The sequence below is a fragment of the Patiria miniata genome, unplaced genomic scaffold (genome assembly GCF_015706575.1).
Source record: "Patiria miniata isolate m_02_andy unplaced genomic scaffold, ASM1570657v1 HiC_scaffold_18, whole genome shotgun sequence".
NCBI lineage: Eukaryota > Metazoa > Echinodermata > Asteroidea > Valvatida > Asterinidae > Patiria > Patiria miniata.
In genome coordinates, this window is record NW_024037056.1 from 3560390 (window position 1) to 3576627 (window position 16238).

Consider the following 16238-nt stretch of genomic DNA (forward strand, 5'->3'; position numbering starts at 1 on the left):
GCTGGAGGATTTTGAAGGATTGAGGCAGCGGTCACCCCTCCAAGGAACACACGGAGAGTTGAAAACTAAAGCATTTGCAGAAATACTGCAGAACTACATTTTGTAGCTGTGGAAAAGGTCAAGTAAGACACCATATTTAGCGGCCACAAAATTGAACCATGTATCGGATGACGTGCGTACGTATTTCCCATTCGGTGTTGCTTAAGATAGAGAGGGGCATTGCCAAGTGTGGGTTGGTGATGAGTGATGGAGCTGTTGCAATAACTTGCACTGGGGATTAGGGTGTTAAGAGATGTCGACAAACATGTACATCACAGTATGTACTCGAACATAAAAATTACGTGCATCTCATGGGACAAATTTGTGGTTTGTAAAGTTCTGCAAATCTAAAAAAAAGCTTGCACTTGGGTTCTCGAACAATAGGAATGGGTAAATTGTCTCAGGTATTTATGAATATCTGTTAAAGGTATTTTTTTCCTTCAAATATACCACAAACGGGAACTGACTAGATGCATTATAATAATTTTAAAGTTGAACAAAGAAATTGTATGGAACAGGTTTTGAGCCAGCAACCCCCCGGCTTAGAGTAATTTGTTCATAACTTGTCAAACAATTTGATTTGTTTACATGATTATTTAGTCATAATCTGCGTTCGTAGTTCCAGACACCGAAGATTGTTTACCGTTTGGATGACAGTTCAGCCAAACTTGGCCAAGGCGATTTCCGCAATAAAAACCTGGATCAGTGATACAGAGGAAGTCATACTAGCTTGCACAGGAAATAAACAGACAAAAGGGGTTATCAAACTTGTTGAAAAATGAGGTCGTCTCAGGCTAGTACAATGTAGATACCAGCATATGTACTGTACATGTATGTACCGATATGTTTTGCATTCCAGTGCAGTTTATGATATTATATTTTTAGCAATGTTTGATTTTGATTTCTCACATTACATGTATGTGAACAAGGAATCACACATGCTACAGTTACGGTTGCATAGAAGTCATGGTGCTTTTTAGAAGGTTTTTCCCCCCTTTTTTTTAGAACGTACTTGGATGTTAACATTCTAAATTCCAAGTTGCACATTGTGAAGTGTATTTCAGCAAAAAGCCAGAAACATTATTCGTGTTGCAGCGAACATGTAGTTTGGCAAAATAAAGTTATGTTTCTGATTACATATTGTACATGTCATTTGAAAAGGAGGTGTCTGCGTGTAGTCAAGGGTAAATAAAAGGTTGATGGTTTTCAGTGTTTTTTCCTCATTTTCCCCCCAAAAAAGAAAAATATATGGGGCTGTCAAAATACCTGGTAAGGAAGGTAGGGTAACCAGAAGCAGAACCATTTTTTTTTGGCCTTAAACTGAACTGTGTTTCTGTCAGACACCCCAAGGTTTAGAAAGAAAACAAGATTAAACCTGGCAATTATGCACAATTGATGTTTATGCGACTCAGTCTAATCCATCTAATTCAAGCTTTCCTTTTAGCTAGCCCCAATAAAAGCCTCTTTGCAAATTAGTCATTGTGGTATTCATGGAAGGGAGGTGATGATTGGTGGATTTTGTTGCCATGGTTGGGTATTGACCCTCTCCCATGACCTTTCCAGTTCCTACATGTCTGCTCCTACTGGTCATGACTCACAAAACCAGACTCTTAAATGCACTTTACATATTTTTATGGAAGTGCTAAACTTCCGTACAATATGAGTAACACATACCGGTAGTCTCTAAATTTTCTGAAATGCCTCACTCATCTAAAGTTAAACAATTTAAGTAAAAGCAAAGACAAAACCAGCCAAAACCATTAAAACAAAACAAAATCCCAATGTGCTCAACATGATTTTTTTTTCTCAAGAAAAGAGCGCATTGCGAAATCTCTTTCAATTCCATTCAACAGACATGTCAATACTGCTTGATGATATCAAATAATAGACCATTTTTACAACATTTTATTACACAGGCACAGGATTTTAGTAAGCATGTCTAAAAAAAAAAAAAAAAAAGAAAAAAATGTGTCAGTACATTTACTGCAGTGCTTGTGGTTAGTTCCTTGCGATTGGCAGCTTTTTGCTACAACATGTGATATTTTTAAACTAACTTTTCCTGTAAAGCACTGGCGTGAAATTATGTGAAGATAAGCTGTCCCATTACTGGCTTATCACTCTTTGGCAGTGTGCTTTTTTTTATTACTGTACATTGACGGCTATAATTAGGTTATTATTAATGACGGAATTCTTGACCTGGTTTCAGATATTACTTAGTGACTCATAAGTTGGTTAAGTGATTCACACGTAGACAGAGAATTAAAGATGATTTGTTGACATCACGGTTTCGTAGACGCAAGTCCAATGTTGTCGACATTCTCGTATCATCTCTGAGTCTGAGTGATCCCATGTGCTATTTCCCAGGTTTGCAGCATTGCTAATGATGCTAGCATCGTGACTTTGGGCGTGATCCCTGGCTACATTCCATAACTAGTTTAGGGCTTCTGACTAGCATCCCTTGAACAAAGACAGTAACAAAATGGGGAACTGCCAACATAGGGTTGGATAACTCAGTTGGTAGAGCACTGGAACAGCAATCTAGGGGTCGCAGGTTCAAACCTCGCTCTAGTCAATAGACAGTGTTTAACTTTAAAAACATTCTGCAGTACCCAGTTGCCCATTTTTCTTCCCAGTTCCACCCTGAAACCTTTACAGAACTCTGTATCTAACCAGAGAACAGCTTCATCTTTTCCAAGCTCTTGACATGTTTTAACCGGGGCTCACCCTAGACCTCCATGCCCAGACAAAGCTGGCAGCCTGGATGCCTGAGGGGTTTCAGAGCCCTGTTCAATCAAACCCACTGTGTACATAGCACACTTGAGCCTGTTTTGTGTGGGAGTGCATAGTGTACATGTATTCAGTCAGCCATGCGCACCCACAGTACGTAAGGGAATCTCTAGCATTGTACATGCCCATGTACATTGATAAAACCATGGTCTTTTGTATTTTACTGTAAACATGAGAGGTATCCATTGTGTTTGTTAGTTTTCTTTGCATGACACCTGCTGTGAAGGGAATAAAAAGGGATTTAACTTCCACCTGTTTACACAAAATATTACATTTTGAAACTTTGTGTATATAACTACGTACATGTATAAATGTATGTAGGCCTAAACTCATATTTTTCTTGCGCGACATCATGTAGTTGTAGAGGATGTTAATGATACATAATGACTGAATTATCCGTAAAGTTCTCCAAAATTTTGTGAAAGCGCAACCTTTTTCCCTAACAAAATGGCTGTCATCAGGAAACAGGACTTCAGAGAATGTAAAATTTAGAAAGACAGATGTACATACATGTACCTGAATTTTTGTTCATCGTCACACCCCCCATTGTTTTTTTTTCTTCACAGATTAATTAAAAATACATGTACGGTATCTACTGAGTTTTAATGAAAATTGTGTCATCACACAGGGTAATATAAAGGTTTAAGAAAACATGGAATCTGTACACGTACCGGTATTTAGCATTCTGAATTATGATGTGCTGAACATTGTATTCATCATGCGTGTGCACTTACTGAGTTTATTTGGATAACAGCTAGAAGCAGTATTTCTCTGCCCACACACTATCACTGTGCATTTTATTTGTCTAATGCAGTTCTTTTTCCTGCCCATTTACATTGTGCGTTTTCCTCCATCACTAATAAGATTATAGTATTGATTACAAAAAATGATGATATTCAAGCCTACCGGTAGCATCTTGTAATGAGTCATAGTCATACAAAATTTCTTAAAGTTATGTTCAGTTTCAAAAGAAAATTCACACAGTTCCTGAATTTTCACACCAGCAGATTGCCCATAAATTTGATTCGGTGAATGCTAAATGTCAAGCTCGCCAACGCCGTTTGTACAGGACATACTGCAAGTAGCGCCCGGTCCCCATCACACCGGTCCCCATCAGTCCCATCGCACATTCTTTATAACTTGGAGAAATCATATTAGCAATGATTATGCCCATTATTTTGGACACAGTGTAGCCATCAATTACATGGGGCTGAATGACGTTTAGTCAGGCGGGTAATTCATAGCCAACAACTGGCCAGAATTCAGAAAAGACCAAGTGCCTTGTCATTTTGAGTGGCCATACAAACAATAAGTCTAGTTACGCAACAGGGTTCACATTTTTTTTTTTTTTTTGGAAACATGCATTTTATTGGCATCTTGTTGCCTTTAGGTTTGCGAAAGTAAAACAGAAGAAAAAGTATGAATGCATAAAAATCAGTTCACACTTACAAGTACATATATTTGACAGGATATGTTTGTTATAAAATATGAAACTCATTGTAACGTTGTTGGTACATGTATACGAAATAATTCACTGTACATACGGTACATGTACACATCACATTCACTATTTTCCACGAATCAGGCAAAATTGTTTGAATGAAGAATCTATTGAGTTTTGAATTTTCGATAAAGGTGATAAATAGTTTTATTTTTTGGACCAGCCTTTTTGTGATTGTATTGCAAATGGCCCCTGGACATATTTCCTGACAAACATGTTCTGACTGATGATAGTATCATATGTACAATGACGTTTTTAAAATGTGGTTTACAGTGCAACACATGTCTTTGTATGCATGTTGGCTATGAAATGAAAACCAAGATTTATGATCCACGTACAATTACACAACAATGTACACGTATATGTAGGTTGAAAAATGGAAGGCTTTATCTACACACATCATTTTGAATTTGAGTGATATTCAAACTGATTGAAGCCCAAAATCCCTTGTTGAGATGTTTAATTTTCCTGTTTCATTTTGTCCAGTAATGTAGAGTACACACACTCATTCATGTCATTCCCACATGAATACGTTGGTCTGTTTTTTTTTAAACACAATTTGCGTACGTACTACATGTATACATGTACTTGTATATTGAACAGGTATGCTTTTTGCAGCTCTGAAATGTATGGAAATTATTTGAATGCACAAATGGGGTTGATTTGGGAGTAACAATACATTTTTGAAGCCATGTATCTGGTACATGTAGCTGTGGCTCACGTCAACCGGTACTTCAAAAAAAAAAATTACAATGAAATATGACAGGTCCTTCAATTTCAACTTTGTTAAAAAAACCATTCCCCAGAAACTCTTTCTGGAAGCAGTTGTGTATTTTGACATTTACTTTGACATTTACGCTAAGTCATTATTCCTCCAAGTTTCCTCGTGTCAATTACAGTCGTATCATCGCCCAGTGTTATGAATATCGCCATGGGAATGAAATGTGGATACACCTCGGGATCGAATGACAGGGATCGCTGCATGGACTGTGAAACAGATCCTAACACCATTCTGTCCTGAACTCTGATCAACTTGTCACACTGACAAGTGACAGTGCCCAATTTCACTACTATATAGGCCTAATGCTAAGCACGCACATCTTTCTGCTAATGGAGCTATTGTTTACTACACTGAAAGCTGGGTACTTTAACCCTAACCTTCCCAAATCCTCCAGAATCCTCTTTGCAAAATGGAAGAATTTGCAGGATTGAGGCTATATGTGGCAAAAATGTGTGGCTGATTTTGGAAGGTTGCAAGACTGTTGCCTGTAGATATAAAACGTGGCCTGATCCCTCCCCTCCCAAACACATTACTGACAGAAATCCCAAGAACAAATTTATTCAGTGGATCAAATCGGAGGTTTTATTGTCTCAAATGTTGAGCACAGGAGCGGTCAAGCGATTTATGATCTAATCTGATCATCTGATAGATTTGGAGATCAGGCAATCAAATCCAATGGAACAATTGGTGGGAAGGTGCTAGGCGAAATGATAGTACATTGTTCTATACAGCGAATGTTTTTCGCAGTATACACATACATGTACATGTACAGTATAACGGTATAAAAGTAGTGAAACAAAAGAGAGAATATTTTAGGAAGAAATGTGAAATGACATGTCTCTCTTTTTTTCAGTTTTATTTGTGGGATTCTAGGAATTTTTATTAGGTGTTATACATGTATTTATTAACTTCAAAATGTCCAATTCCAATGTTTGTCATGTGATTACTGTACATGTACCTCTCCTTTCTTTCCTTCCCCGAACTTTTTAAATTCAGTTAAAAATGCGCATAATACTCTAGTCTGGTTGGAATACTGGTTCTTTATCACTGTTTTTATGTAAAGGGTTATTAGATTTCATTTCTGGTGATTTGATAATGTCAGTAAATTGCACAGTGATGCTAATAATATAACCACTCGGAGGTGCATGCACATGTAGGTGGATGGTCCCTGGAGTTCAGGCTGACAGTAAATAAAACAAATTGTTTCCTGCCACAGTTGCTTCAGGTTCGTAGAAGGTGTACTCTTTTTTATCCTGTGGTAAAGTTGTGAATTTCTTAAGCATTTTTGTTCTGTTCAGAGTGAAAATGTTGGATAAGTTGTGATAGAATTTTTTTTTTAAATGGGTGTGAGTGATAAAGAGGGCCATGAATTTGGAAAAGAAAGTGTTCATTTCTGAGAGATATCTGTGGGCACTTAAAAAAAAAATTATTTGGTCGTTGTTTTTTCTTGCATTGTTACGAACCCTGATAAGTTACCGGTATTTACTTGCTTGCTTTTCCCAAAGCTAACGGTTCTGGTATTAAACACAATTACCGCTTTTTAATACAAAAGTCGCTATCTACCATGTCTACATTTACAATGTACCACCAAAAAAACCAAAAGAATCCTGACCAACAAAACGGTCTTCTGAAGTACAAGAAACAATTTTTTTTCTGCCATCACTTGGTCTCCCAGACAGTGAAATGCCTCACACCTGTTCTTGGTCAAGTTGAGGATCACTGACTTGCGTTGCTACGGAAACCAGGTATTCGGGATATTTTTGTAGCAAGATTCTTTTTTGCATAATTCGTTGGAAGAATGTCAAGTCCGGGACTCCATGCCCTTATATCTGTTGAAACATGTACAGACGTTGCAACGTGAACTTTTTTTTTTTCATTCAGAATGTGGGAATACAGTTTATAAATTGTTTTTGTGTTGGGGGGGGGGGGGGGAGCATGTGTCTATGCTTACATGTACCGGTAACTGAAATACCGGTACACTGTCGGAAAATACTGTATTGCTGGGATGAGGTATACAAATGAACTTATTCAATAACATTCCTAGAACATATTAAACAATTATTCGTTTGTAATATAGTCAATTAAGTGATGAATAATTCATTAGCTTGTGTCAGTACACGTACATTGTTCATGTACTTGTGCACTCAGTCATTATTTAGGAATAATTCATAAGCCCACACATTCACCATGTACCCTTAGTCATGAACGATGAATAATTCATGACCTTCATACTCACTATGTACCCTGCTGTCATGTAATGATGAATAATTCATCAACCAACGCACTCACCTTGCACTGATAATCCTGAATAATACATAATTCATGAGCCCACACATTCACCATGTACCGGTACATGTACCCTTAGTCATGAATGATGAATAATTCATGACCTTCATACTCACTATGTACCTACTGTCATGTAATGATGAATAAATCATCAACCAACACACTCACCTTGCACTGATACTCATGAATAATACATAATTCATGAGCCCACACACTCACCATGCACACACCTAGTCATGTGAGTACACAGTTCTACTGTTGCATTTTAATAGTGTCAGGTGCTGTCAGCTTAGACAGTCACCTGTAATTGGGATGTTATCAAACAGGTCTGTGACAAATTGCACACCTAATGACTCAGGCAAGCAAGGAATTTTACTCTAATTACTTTGGACGAGTGGGCCCATCAATTCAAGAAAATACATCAGCGTCTGTAGACTATGCATGTAACTCATTAGTCATGCGTCTACCTGTTTGTTTAATTAAAACACAATTGTACACTCTTGGCTGAGTGCAATTTAAAAGTGAATAATTTGGTCTTGCCTGTCTGCTTAGAGACTCATTAAATGGAAATTACCTGTATGGTGCTGTAGGCAGTATTTAAATAGAAGATCAAAATTCAAGGGCTTACAAAAAAATTGACTACATCATCACGTACATGTTCAGTATGTTTGTATGTACAAAAATGTACATATTGTATGCTGCATAAAAACCCTATGGACGGTATTATTTACAGTATTTATGATACCTTGTGTTTATGGGTTATTCAGATTGATTGAAAGAGTGGAGCTCCGCACTATACTTATGAAACCACAGATTTCTCAATTTTAAGTGAGCATTCATGGAAGTCACGGTATTTTTGAAATCCTGAAGAAACCTTGAGAGACAATGAAGAAAAATTGTTTAACAGTGGTATCAAATTTGCCGTTGCACCATGTCTTAAATCTCTTTAAAATTGTGAGATGTGTTTGGTCCTGAAAATAATCAGGGAAACTCAATGTTTGGGATCAAGAGAGCGGCAGAGTTGGACAGAAAACTGGAGGGGTACCGGTAGGCCTACATGTATAAACTCATTCTATCAGGTAGGGACTGAAAACCCAACTTCCATTTCAGCCTGGGTGAGAATCGAACCTGGGACACAGAGGAGGAAGGCAATGAAAGTTCCACCGCACCAACTGGATTCCCTTTTCTAGTTTAACCTGATAGCACTTGAAGTGCATTGTATAACATGTTTTTGCTGCTCCTTGGTGAACCCTGAAACCACAGAATGATTGGGCGGTTTGGGGTGGTATAAGGAATAGCAGGCAGGGCGGTGTTGGCAGGTAGAGGCATGAAGGGGATTATACACTGACAAATTTCCTTTCTTTCCCTCTTCAGAATGGCTGCCTCGGAGCGGATCTCTTCAAGGAATGCTGCAGACATCTCAACCTCTTGGAGATGGATTACTTCGGCCTGGAATACTTCAACAAAACTGACAAAGTGGTGAGTCAAATTTCTGTCAGTATCCAGAGGCAATAAGACCCATGTATTTAAAGTGATAGCAACTAGCATTTTAAAACCTGCAGATTTTTTTTTTTTTTTAGAATTTAGGAGAATTAGGTTAAAATGTGATCTTAAATACTTCTAAAGTTTCTGGCTTTTTTGACAGACAAAGGAAGTAAACATAAAAGGAATCCATTTCTTCCGTTGGATTTTATCTTGAGTTAAAAAATGGACAGTCCAATTTGCATTTGTGCCAGTACACGTGTTTATAACCAATTCTGTTTGAAACCTGATCATTCATTCCTCTTTTCACATCCATGTGTACTCTTTGAGATGCAAGATCATGTGCAGTGAGCTGGAAGAATATTAAGTGCTTTGTACTGTATAATCTACGGCCGTCTTACGCGTATCTGCTTTCCTGATGAGAATCTTGATTAAAGCTGCACCCTAGAGGAACAAAGACTGATTTCCAGTAAAGCTTCGCCTCTTCAGCCTCCGGATCTCGGGGGAGGAGTTGTTTATTCCTTTCCCAGAATGTAATCAAAAAAATATCGCCAGCGCTTGCTTCTACCGTACGCTGAGTCTTGTAGTTGTAACGGCATGTCTGTGCTTAGCGTCGTCACGCGTGACGCTTCTGGGTAGTCTCTGGATTATCTTATTAACAGTATTGGACAAGCGCGATTTGGAGGGGGGGACGTTCTACGCCATTCTGCTTGGCGCTGAACGTATTGTACCGTACGTTTCTACACATGCCAAGATAAATAGCCCTTGGTGAGACGTCAAGGCGTGTGTATTGGTCACGAGTGGCTTGAGCTGCACATGTGCTCTTACATACTACTGCATTAAAGACTGCCGTTTCATAAATGCATTGAACAACCCTTGTCTGGGAAGTACGTGTTGACATTTTCAGTGATGGAAAATGTTTTTTTTTTCTGGCTCGCTGTGCCTGAGATACAACTGGCTTTAAATATTTAACAAAACAGAAATGAAATGAAAAAAAAAAATACAAATGAATTATTGAAAACAGTTGTCCATAATTTCTTCTTTCTGTAATATGAGTTGGGGCTAATTGCACAATAAACCACATGAATTTATTTCAAGAGATTCATGTACTTGCTAGGACAGTAACTTTTTTTTTTATCCATTTCATCCGTGAATTGCGCAGAATGCAAAATGCCCGATTTTATTTTGGTGAATACACACATTTTTGTCAAAACCAGAAAGAGGTGTGGCACAATGAAATAATAGATGACAGATGTGGTTTACCCATATATGTGACAAAAAGAATTGTGCACTAGTGTGCAGAATGGTTTCATGGTCTGGGATTCTAAAACCTTGTAGCAATGTATGTATGTACATACTGTACAATGTACCTACAAGGACTTTGTCCTTCAAAGTCCTACATATTTTTTCGTTTGAAAGTTTTGATCCTAATGTTTTCCTGCTTATTCACCTGGGTCTGCTTGAAAGCCTGATATGGTATGGAGAGACTGGATATAAAGAACTGTACAGATTGGTTTGCCTGGGAGTCCGAAACCGTGTACGGTACCAATAACAGGTACCTTGTGAATGAAAACAATATTTACCATCAGTGTTTCCCCTGGCTAATGAACTGAGCGAGGTGGTAACAATTCAAGTTGATGATTGAAACAAAATTTACAGTCTGCAAACTGAAAAGAATGCAGCGCTCACAAAAATGCGCGATGATTCCAAAAACACAATCGAAATTGTGAGTTCTTGATACATGGAGGTAAAGTAAAATGCTCATATATTACACAAAATGAAAATTTTTCAATTGATATTTCCTTTATTGTAAATCTTCACAGCGAGGTGGCGATATTGGCAAAAATTGAGCGAGGTGGTCACTGAAAGTAGCGAGGTGGGCCACCTCACGTTTGAATGGGCAGGGGAAACACTGTTTACCATGCATGTATGTATACCGGGGTACATACATGTATTTTGTAGCTTGCAAGTACTTATTTGCACTAGCACCGACCCGTAAAGACCAGCCGAGTGTATCTCCCATATGCCACGAGCCAAAACAAATTCCCTTGCATGTCCCAGCCCGAGCTCACTGCACTGGCCCATATACAAAACCCAAAATCCAATCAAGCATACATGTAACTGCACTATGCTAATCCTAGCAAACCGTTTGTATCTGCGGCTTATTATCACACTAACCAGGCCTTAAGCTCATAGCGAAGGGCTCCCTAGAGCAGTTGTTTGTATGTCTTAATGCTCATTTTGAGCGGGCATAAGGTTGTGTGTGTATAATGAATCACTTGGGCCAGCCAGTAATATGTCATCCGTCCTGTATCCCTGGTGTCATCCTGCGGATTGATGGAAACGTTTTTATATCTCTTTTTTTCTGAGGATGTGTGGGTGGATTTCTTTTTGTAATATTACAAATTTCACAGTAGGCAATTAGTTGAGGGTGAAAAACTATTTTTGGATGGTTAAAGGGAAATTGGAGTGTTTTTGTAATTTGTACATGTACGGTACAACAAAAAAGTGTGCCCATTTTGTTTTACAACAGCTGTACCGGATTTGAACAAAAACTCAATGTTCACTATTTGTGTCCTGCAGTAAATATTTTAGTTCATTCCCTTTCCCTTTATATTTGTTTACCTTTTTGGTGGACTGATGAGACCAAAGCTAAACCCATTAAGATCTCATTACGGCATAGCATGGTTCCCATCTGTGGGGGACCAGTGAGTGATCCATGGACTTGATGCCATGACGATGACAGGGTCAGGTTTAATGGGGCACATACGGTAATGGCTAATATATATACAATGTGTACACACACCAGAGGAGTTGTAACACTATCTCTGTTCTTGTAAGATTGCGAAGTTGTGTGAATTTTTGTTGGCACGCTCCCAGACAGCTTTGACTTGAGTATACAGAGCTTGGTGCAGGGCAAAACCATCATTCGAAAACATCAAAAAGCAAAACTACCAAATTATTATGAAATACCTTACTTGACTGTATTAAGTGAATAATACAATGTAGTTTAGTATTATGTGAAATTGTGGCACCTGGTGTGCTGTCATTTTGAAGAAAAGTGGAAAAATTTTTGTATCAATTTGCAACTATTGTCGGCCGACCATCGTTGGAAAAAAACCTGACTTTTTTTCTTCAAATACTGCCCCAAATTTATCAAATTTAGTTAGTCCACATTTTGTTTGCAATCGGTTACACATCCCTGACCTGACAACTCCGGACATACTTGCTCTGTTTGGCTTGAAGTACAGGGTCAGGAAACCAGACTACAAGAACTTAATTTTTTTTTCTTGGTTTTTCCATCATCTACGAACACAAAATTTCAAACAAGTCAGTGTTACAATATTTGCTATAAAATACTTACCCCCAAATCCATCCATTTCTGAAAACTAGAGCAAAAGTCAAATGTTGTATATTACCTTTAAAAAGACAGAGACCCTTGGATTGTTTTTGAGGAGGGAGCTAAACAAAGAAGAAAAAAAAGTGTCTAAACAAATTGTACACGTGGACGTTTCCCACGATATCTCAACTTGTTTACTTCCAAGTTAATCTACAGTTGACAAATATGAAATACTGAAAGCATACCGGTGCCTGCACAGAACATAAAATAGGTCTGGTAACCTCACAAAATGAAAACAAAAATTAAATGAAAAAAACAAGCTCCCCTGTCTTGCTTGTTTTGACATTTATCTGTGCCGCATTTTGTAAACAAATCCGTCATAAATTGTGATTGTTGAAGATCATGTTGATCTGAGGTTGTGATCCTCTGTATGCTTTCACCTGACTCGAGACTCAGATATCAATGATTTACATTCTTGTCTGGAACTCGTCCTTCATATTTTACTGCGACCTTTTCACCTCTAATCCCTCGGCAGTTATTTTTATTGGATGGTGTTGGACAGCAATTTTACTCTTTTTTTTTCCTTTCCTTTCTGTTTCTCTTTATTGTAGATGTGGTTGGACTTGGAGAAGCCAATTAACAGACAGGTGGCAGGTATGTTCCACGATCACCAGGGATTTTTGCGGAAAGTCTTGTTATTTTGTTAAACGCACATAGGGACGTTTGCAATTACCCCGAAATGTACGGTACCTGCCAATTTAACGAGAAAATCCATGCTCAAAGTAAAGATAGGACTGGTACCAAATACCCTGTGAATTAATCTGCCTGAAATGGTATCATTCGGAAGAAAACAATCGTTAACAGTTTTAGAAACTGTGCCAGTGGACACATTTTGTTTTACATGCATTAGCAACGGAATCTAGTTGCGAGAACCCAAAAAGTGCACACAATTTCTCCGTTTTCTCGAGAATACAATCCACTGAGTTGAAACTTCAACAAGTTCGTGGTTGTGCTGTCTTCTTAATATTTTGAGCAATTTTGTTGCTTCGAATGACAAAAATGCACAAAAAGCAAAATGTTGCCATGATTGTACCGGTACCTTTAAATTTGTGAGTAAGAAAATTTACTAAAGGCAGAAGCCACTTCAGGAAATCAACAAATTCCACAGGACTCGGTTATCGCTTTTCTGATGTCAGTAAACGCCATGGCAAAAAAATGGAAAAGTACCCAAAAGGAATGTTCTGTGCCATTTCTTCAACAATTATTATTATAACATATTTTGACATAAAGTTTTCTTCATGAATATAGAAGTTGCAAAACCACAAGCAGATCCCTCAATTATAATATCTGTTGTTAGAATACATACATCATGTACTACACACAAACAGATGCATCAACTGAACACTCTGGTAAATTAGTTGACATGAAGTCTGACCCCAAACCATCGCAAATCATTCATTGAGGAATTACAGACATGATCTGGCTGATTTGATGTTTACCATCATCTTAGAGCAGGCAGTAAATTCTCTCTATTTGTAATCGGGCCTGATAATATGATGAGCATGTTTGCTGCCGACCTCCCATCATGCTTGGCGGTTGGTACCAGCGTGGGATTGGAAATGACCAATTTCATGTGGGGACACAGCTGTCTCACTTACCCCCCCCCCCCCATACCCACTTGGTATCCATGACCAATTAGGAACCCTGGCTGTCACAGTTACCAACTGCCAAGCGTACCTCTGACTGACTGGGAATTCATAACCAACTAGGAACACGGCTACATACAAGTATCTTACCAACACCCCCAACATTCTGACTGACTGGGAATTCCATGACCAATTAGGAACCTGGCTGTCTCACAGACTCCCGGCCTATGACTGACTAGGAATCCACGACCAATTAAGAACCTGGCTGTCTCACAGACTCCCGGCCTATGACTGACTAGGAATCCACGACAAATTAAGAACCTGGCCGTCTCACAGACTCCCGGCCTATGACTGACTAGGAATCCTCGACCAATTAAGAACCTGGCCGTCTCACAGACTCCCGGCCTATGACTGATAAGGAATCCTTGACCAATTAAGAACCTGGTTGTCTCACCGACCCCAAGCCAAAACGACTTGGGATGCATGCTGTCCCACTCAAAGACCTCAGCATCTGTCTGACTGGAAATCCACGACCAATCATGATCATAGTTGTCTGACTACTCCTCCACCCCCCCCCCCCCCCCCCCCAGTCCTCCCCGGTCCCCATGGCTCGACTGGTAGTCTGACTGACTGGGAAGCCAGTGATTGCGGTCCACTGTCCACCATGGTTCCACCGAGGACCAAGATGTTGTTGATGTATCATGATGTTTGTTTCATCCCGATCTATCCCAACCTCCCTTGTCACATGTAGCTTGGAGCACTGGAATGCCAGGAATGTGTAGGAGCCATTTGGCGGGATTGGGAATATGATAATCATGAAAAGACAAGGAGCAATGCATTTATTGCGTTTGGTAGACATGTAGGAGACTTGAGTTGCCTGTTTTTTGGGTTAAATTTACTAGTTCAATTTTGCACATGTACCCCGGTACATGTACATTAGGAAATTGTTTCTTTTGTTTTTGAATGTGTTGGTCCCTTATCATGCTGCATATTTCTCATCAAATTTCAAGTTGAAACATTTTTTTATTTATAAATTAATGTAATGAAACTGTATTGAATGAAAAAAAAACTTCCATTATTTGTTTTCAATGTAATATGATTGTACGGGTATTAAAGGAGTTAATTTTCAAAATTTATTTTGTACTTTATACGTAAAGATTTTGATTAATTACAAATGTAATTCTTGAAGCAAACTTTCAAATGATAAAGAGTCGCCTGATGGCATCAAAATCCTTCAGTTCAGTAATAAAATGCAGCAGTTAAGATTCTGCCATTTATCCTCCAGAATTCCTCCATGAGTACAAGTACACAGCACATGTTCCACTATGTAGGACATGATAAGCATAACATGTCTGGCCGTGTCCGAATTACTTGGCTGTGGCTAGAAATTACACGTGCCTATGGTAGCCGCTGCAGCCACTTCCCATAGACACGTGTGTTATCTAGCCGCAGCCAAGTGATTTAGACACGTCCTCTCCGTTCTTCTTTTGCCTCATGGCATGTGGGGTGCAGACACACGTACACACATTACATTTTTAGTGCTCGCCGTTGGGAACAGGATAACAAGTTTATCTTCAAGCAAACTTGATTTGCAGAACCCTGTGGACTATAAACAGGACTGTGATGCCGGTACCTTGCTCTGTGATACGTGCACATGTACATGTACAAGTACGTTGGATAATGTTACATGTATGTGGTACATGTACATTGCTGTCGCTATGGATCCACCAATCGGCATCCAGGATTCAAGTTTGCTTGAAGACATGTAACATCAGAACCTGTAGTTGTGTGAACATGGGGAGTGTGTGGACACGTACCAGCACGTTTGTTTATGGTGTTAATCGAGGATTTTCTCTTCCCTTTTCCTTTGTTTATAGTAACTTTTTTGCAACAGCTCTCATTGGTTTTGTACACATTTTCTAACTGAGGAGTCCTCAATTTGGTTCCTGTCTTCAATTCATCAATGATGTTGCACGTGTGTGTCCTCGCTTTACACCATAAACAAACACACAGTACACACTGGCTGATGAACTTAAATACATGTACATGTACCATGTTTACCATAATTACAAGTACAATGCACTGGTACCGGTACATTTGAGGCAATGTGTTACCTGTTGTTAATGCTAATTTCCTTTCCTGAGGACCCTTATCCACAAACGACCCTACCCAGAGGACTACCATGAATTCTTTATTGTTGTTCAGTGTTTTATCTCTGTCATTAGTCTCAAAAATGCATTCAGGCACGTGATCGCTGTACATGCACGAGGGCCCCTTCCATTTTGCGTGCCATTGTAGAAAGCAACCGTCCCGTGGTGGATTATCTGAACAATGCACAATGCTTTGGCCATTGAAGGGGGCCTTCATGATAGAATT

General features: G+C 38.9%; 1 protein-coding gene across 8 annotated transcripts in view; it reads left to right on the forward strand.

Moving 5' to 3' along the window:
- LOC119724255 (FERM, ARHGEF and pleckstrin domain-containing protein 1-like) overlaps positions 1-16238 on the forward strand; it is a 52513-nt gene that overhangs the window by 6146 nt on the left and 30129 nt on the right. For all 8 annotated transcript variants that reach the window (XM_038195225.1, XM_038195220.1, XM_038195222.1 and 5 more), the window contains exons 3-4: positions 8769-8873; positions 12828-12870. In XM_038195225.1, the coding sequence (XP_038051153.1) occupies positions 8769-8873; positions 12828-12870 (148 nt within the window). The remainder of the gene's footprint in view (positions 1-8768; positions 8874-12827; positions 12871-16238) is intronic.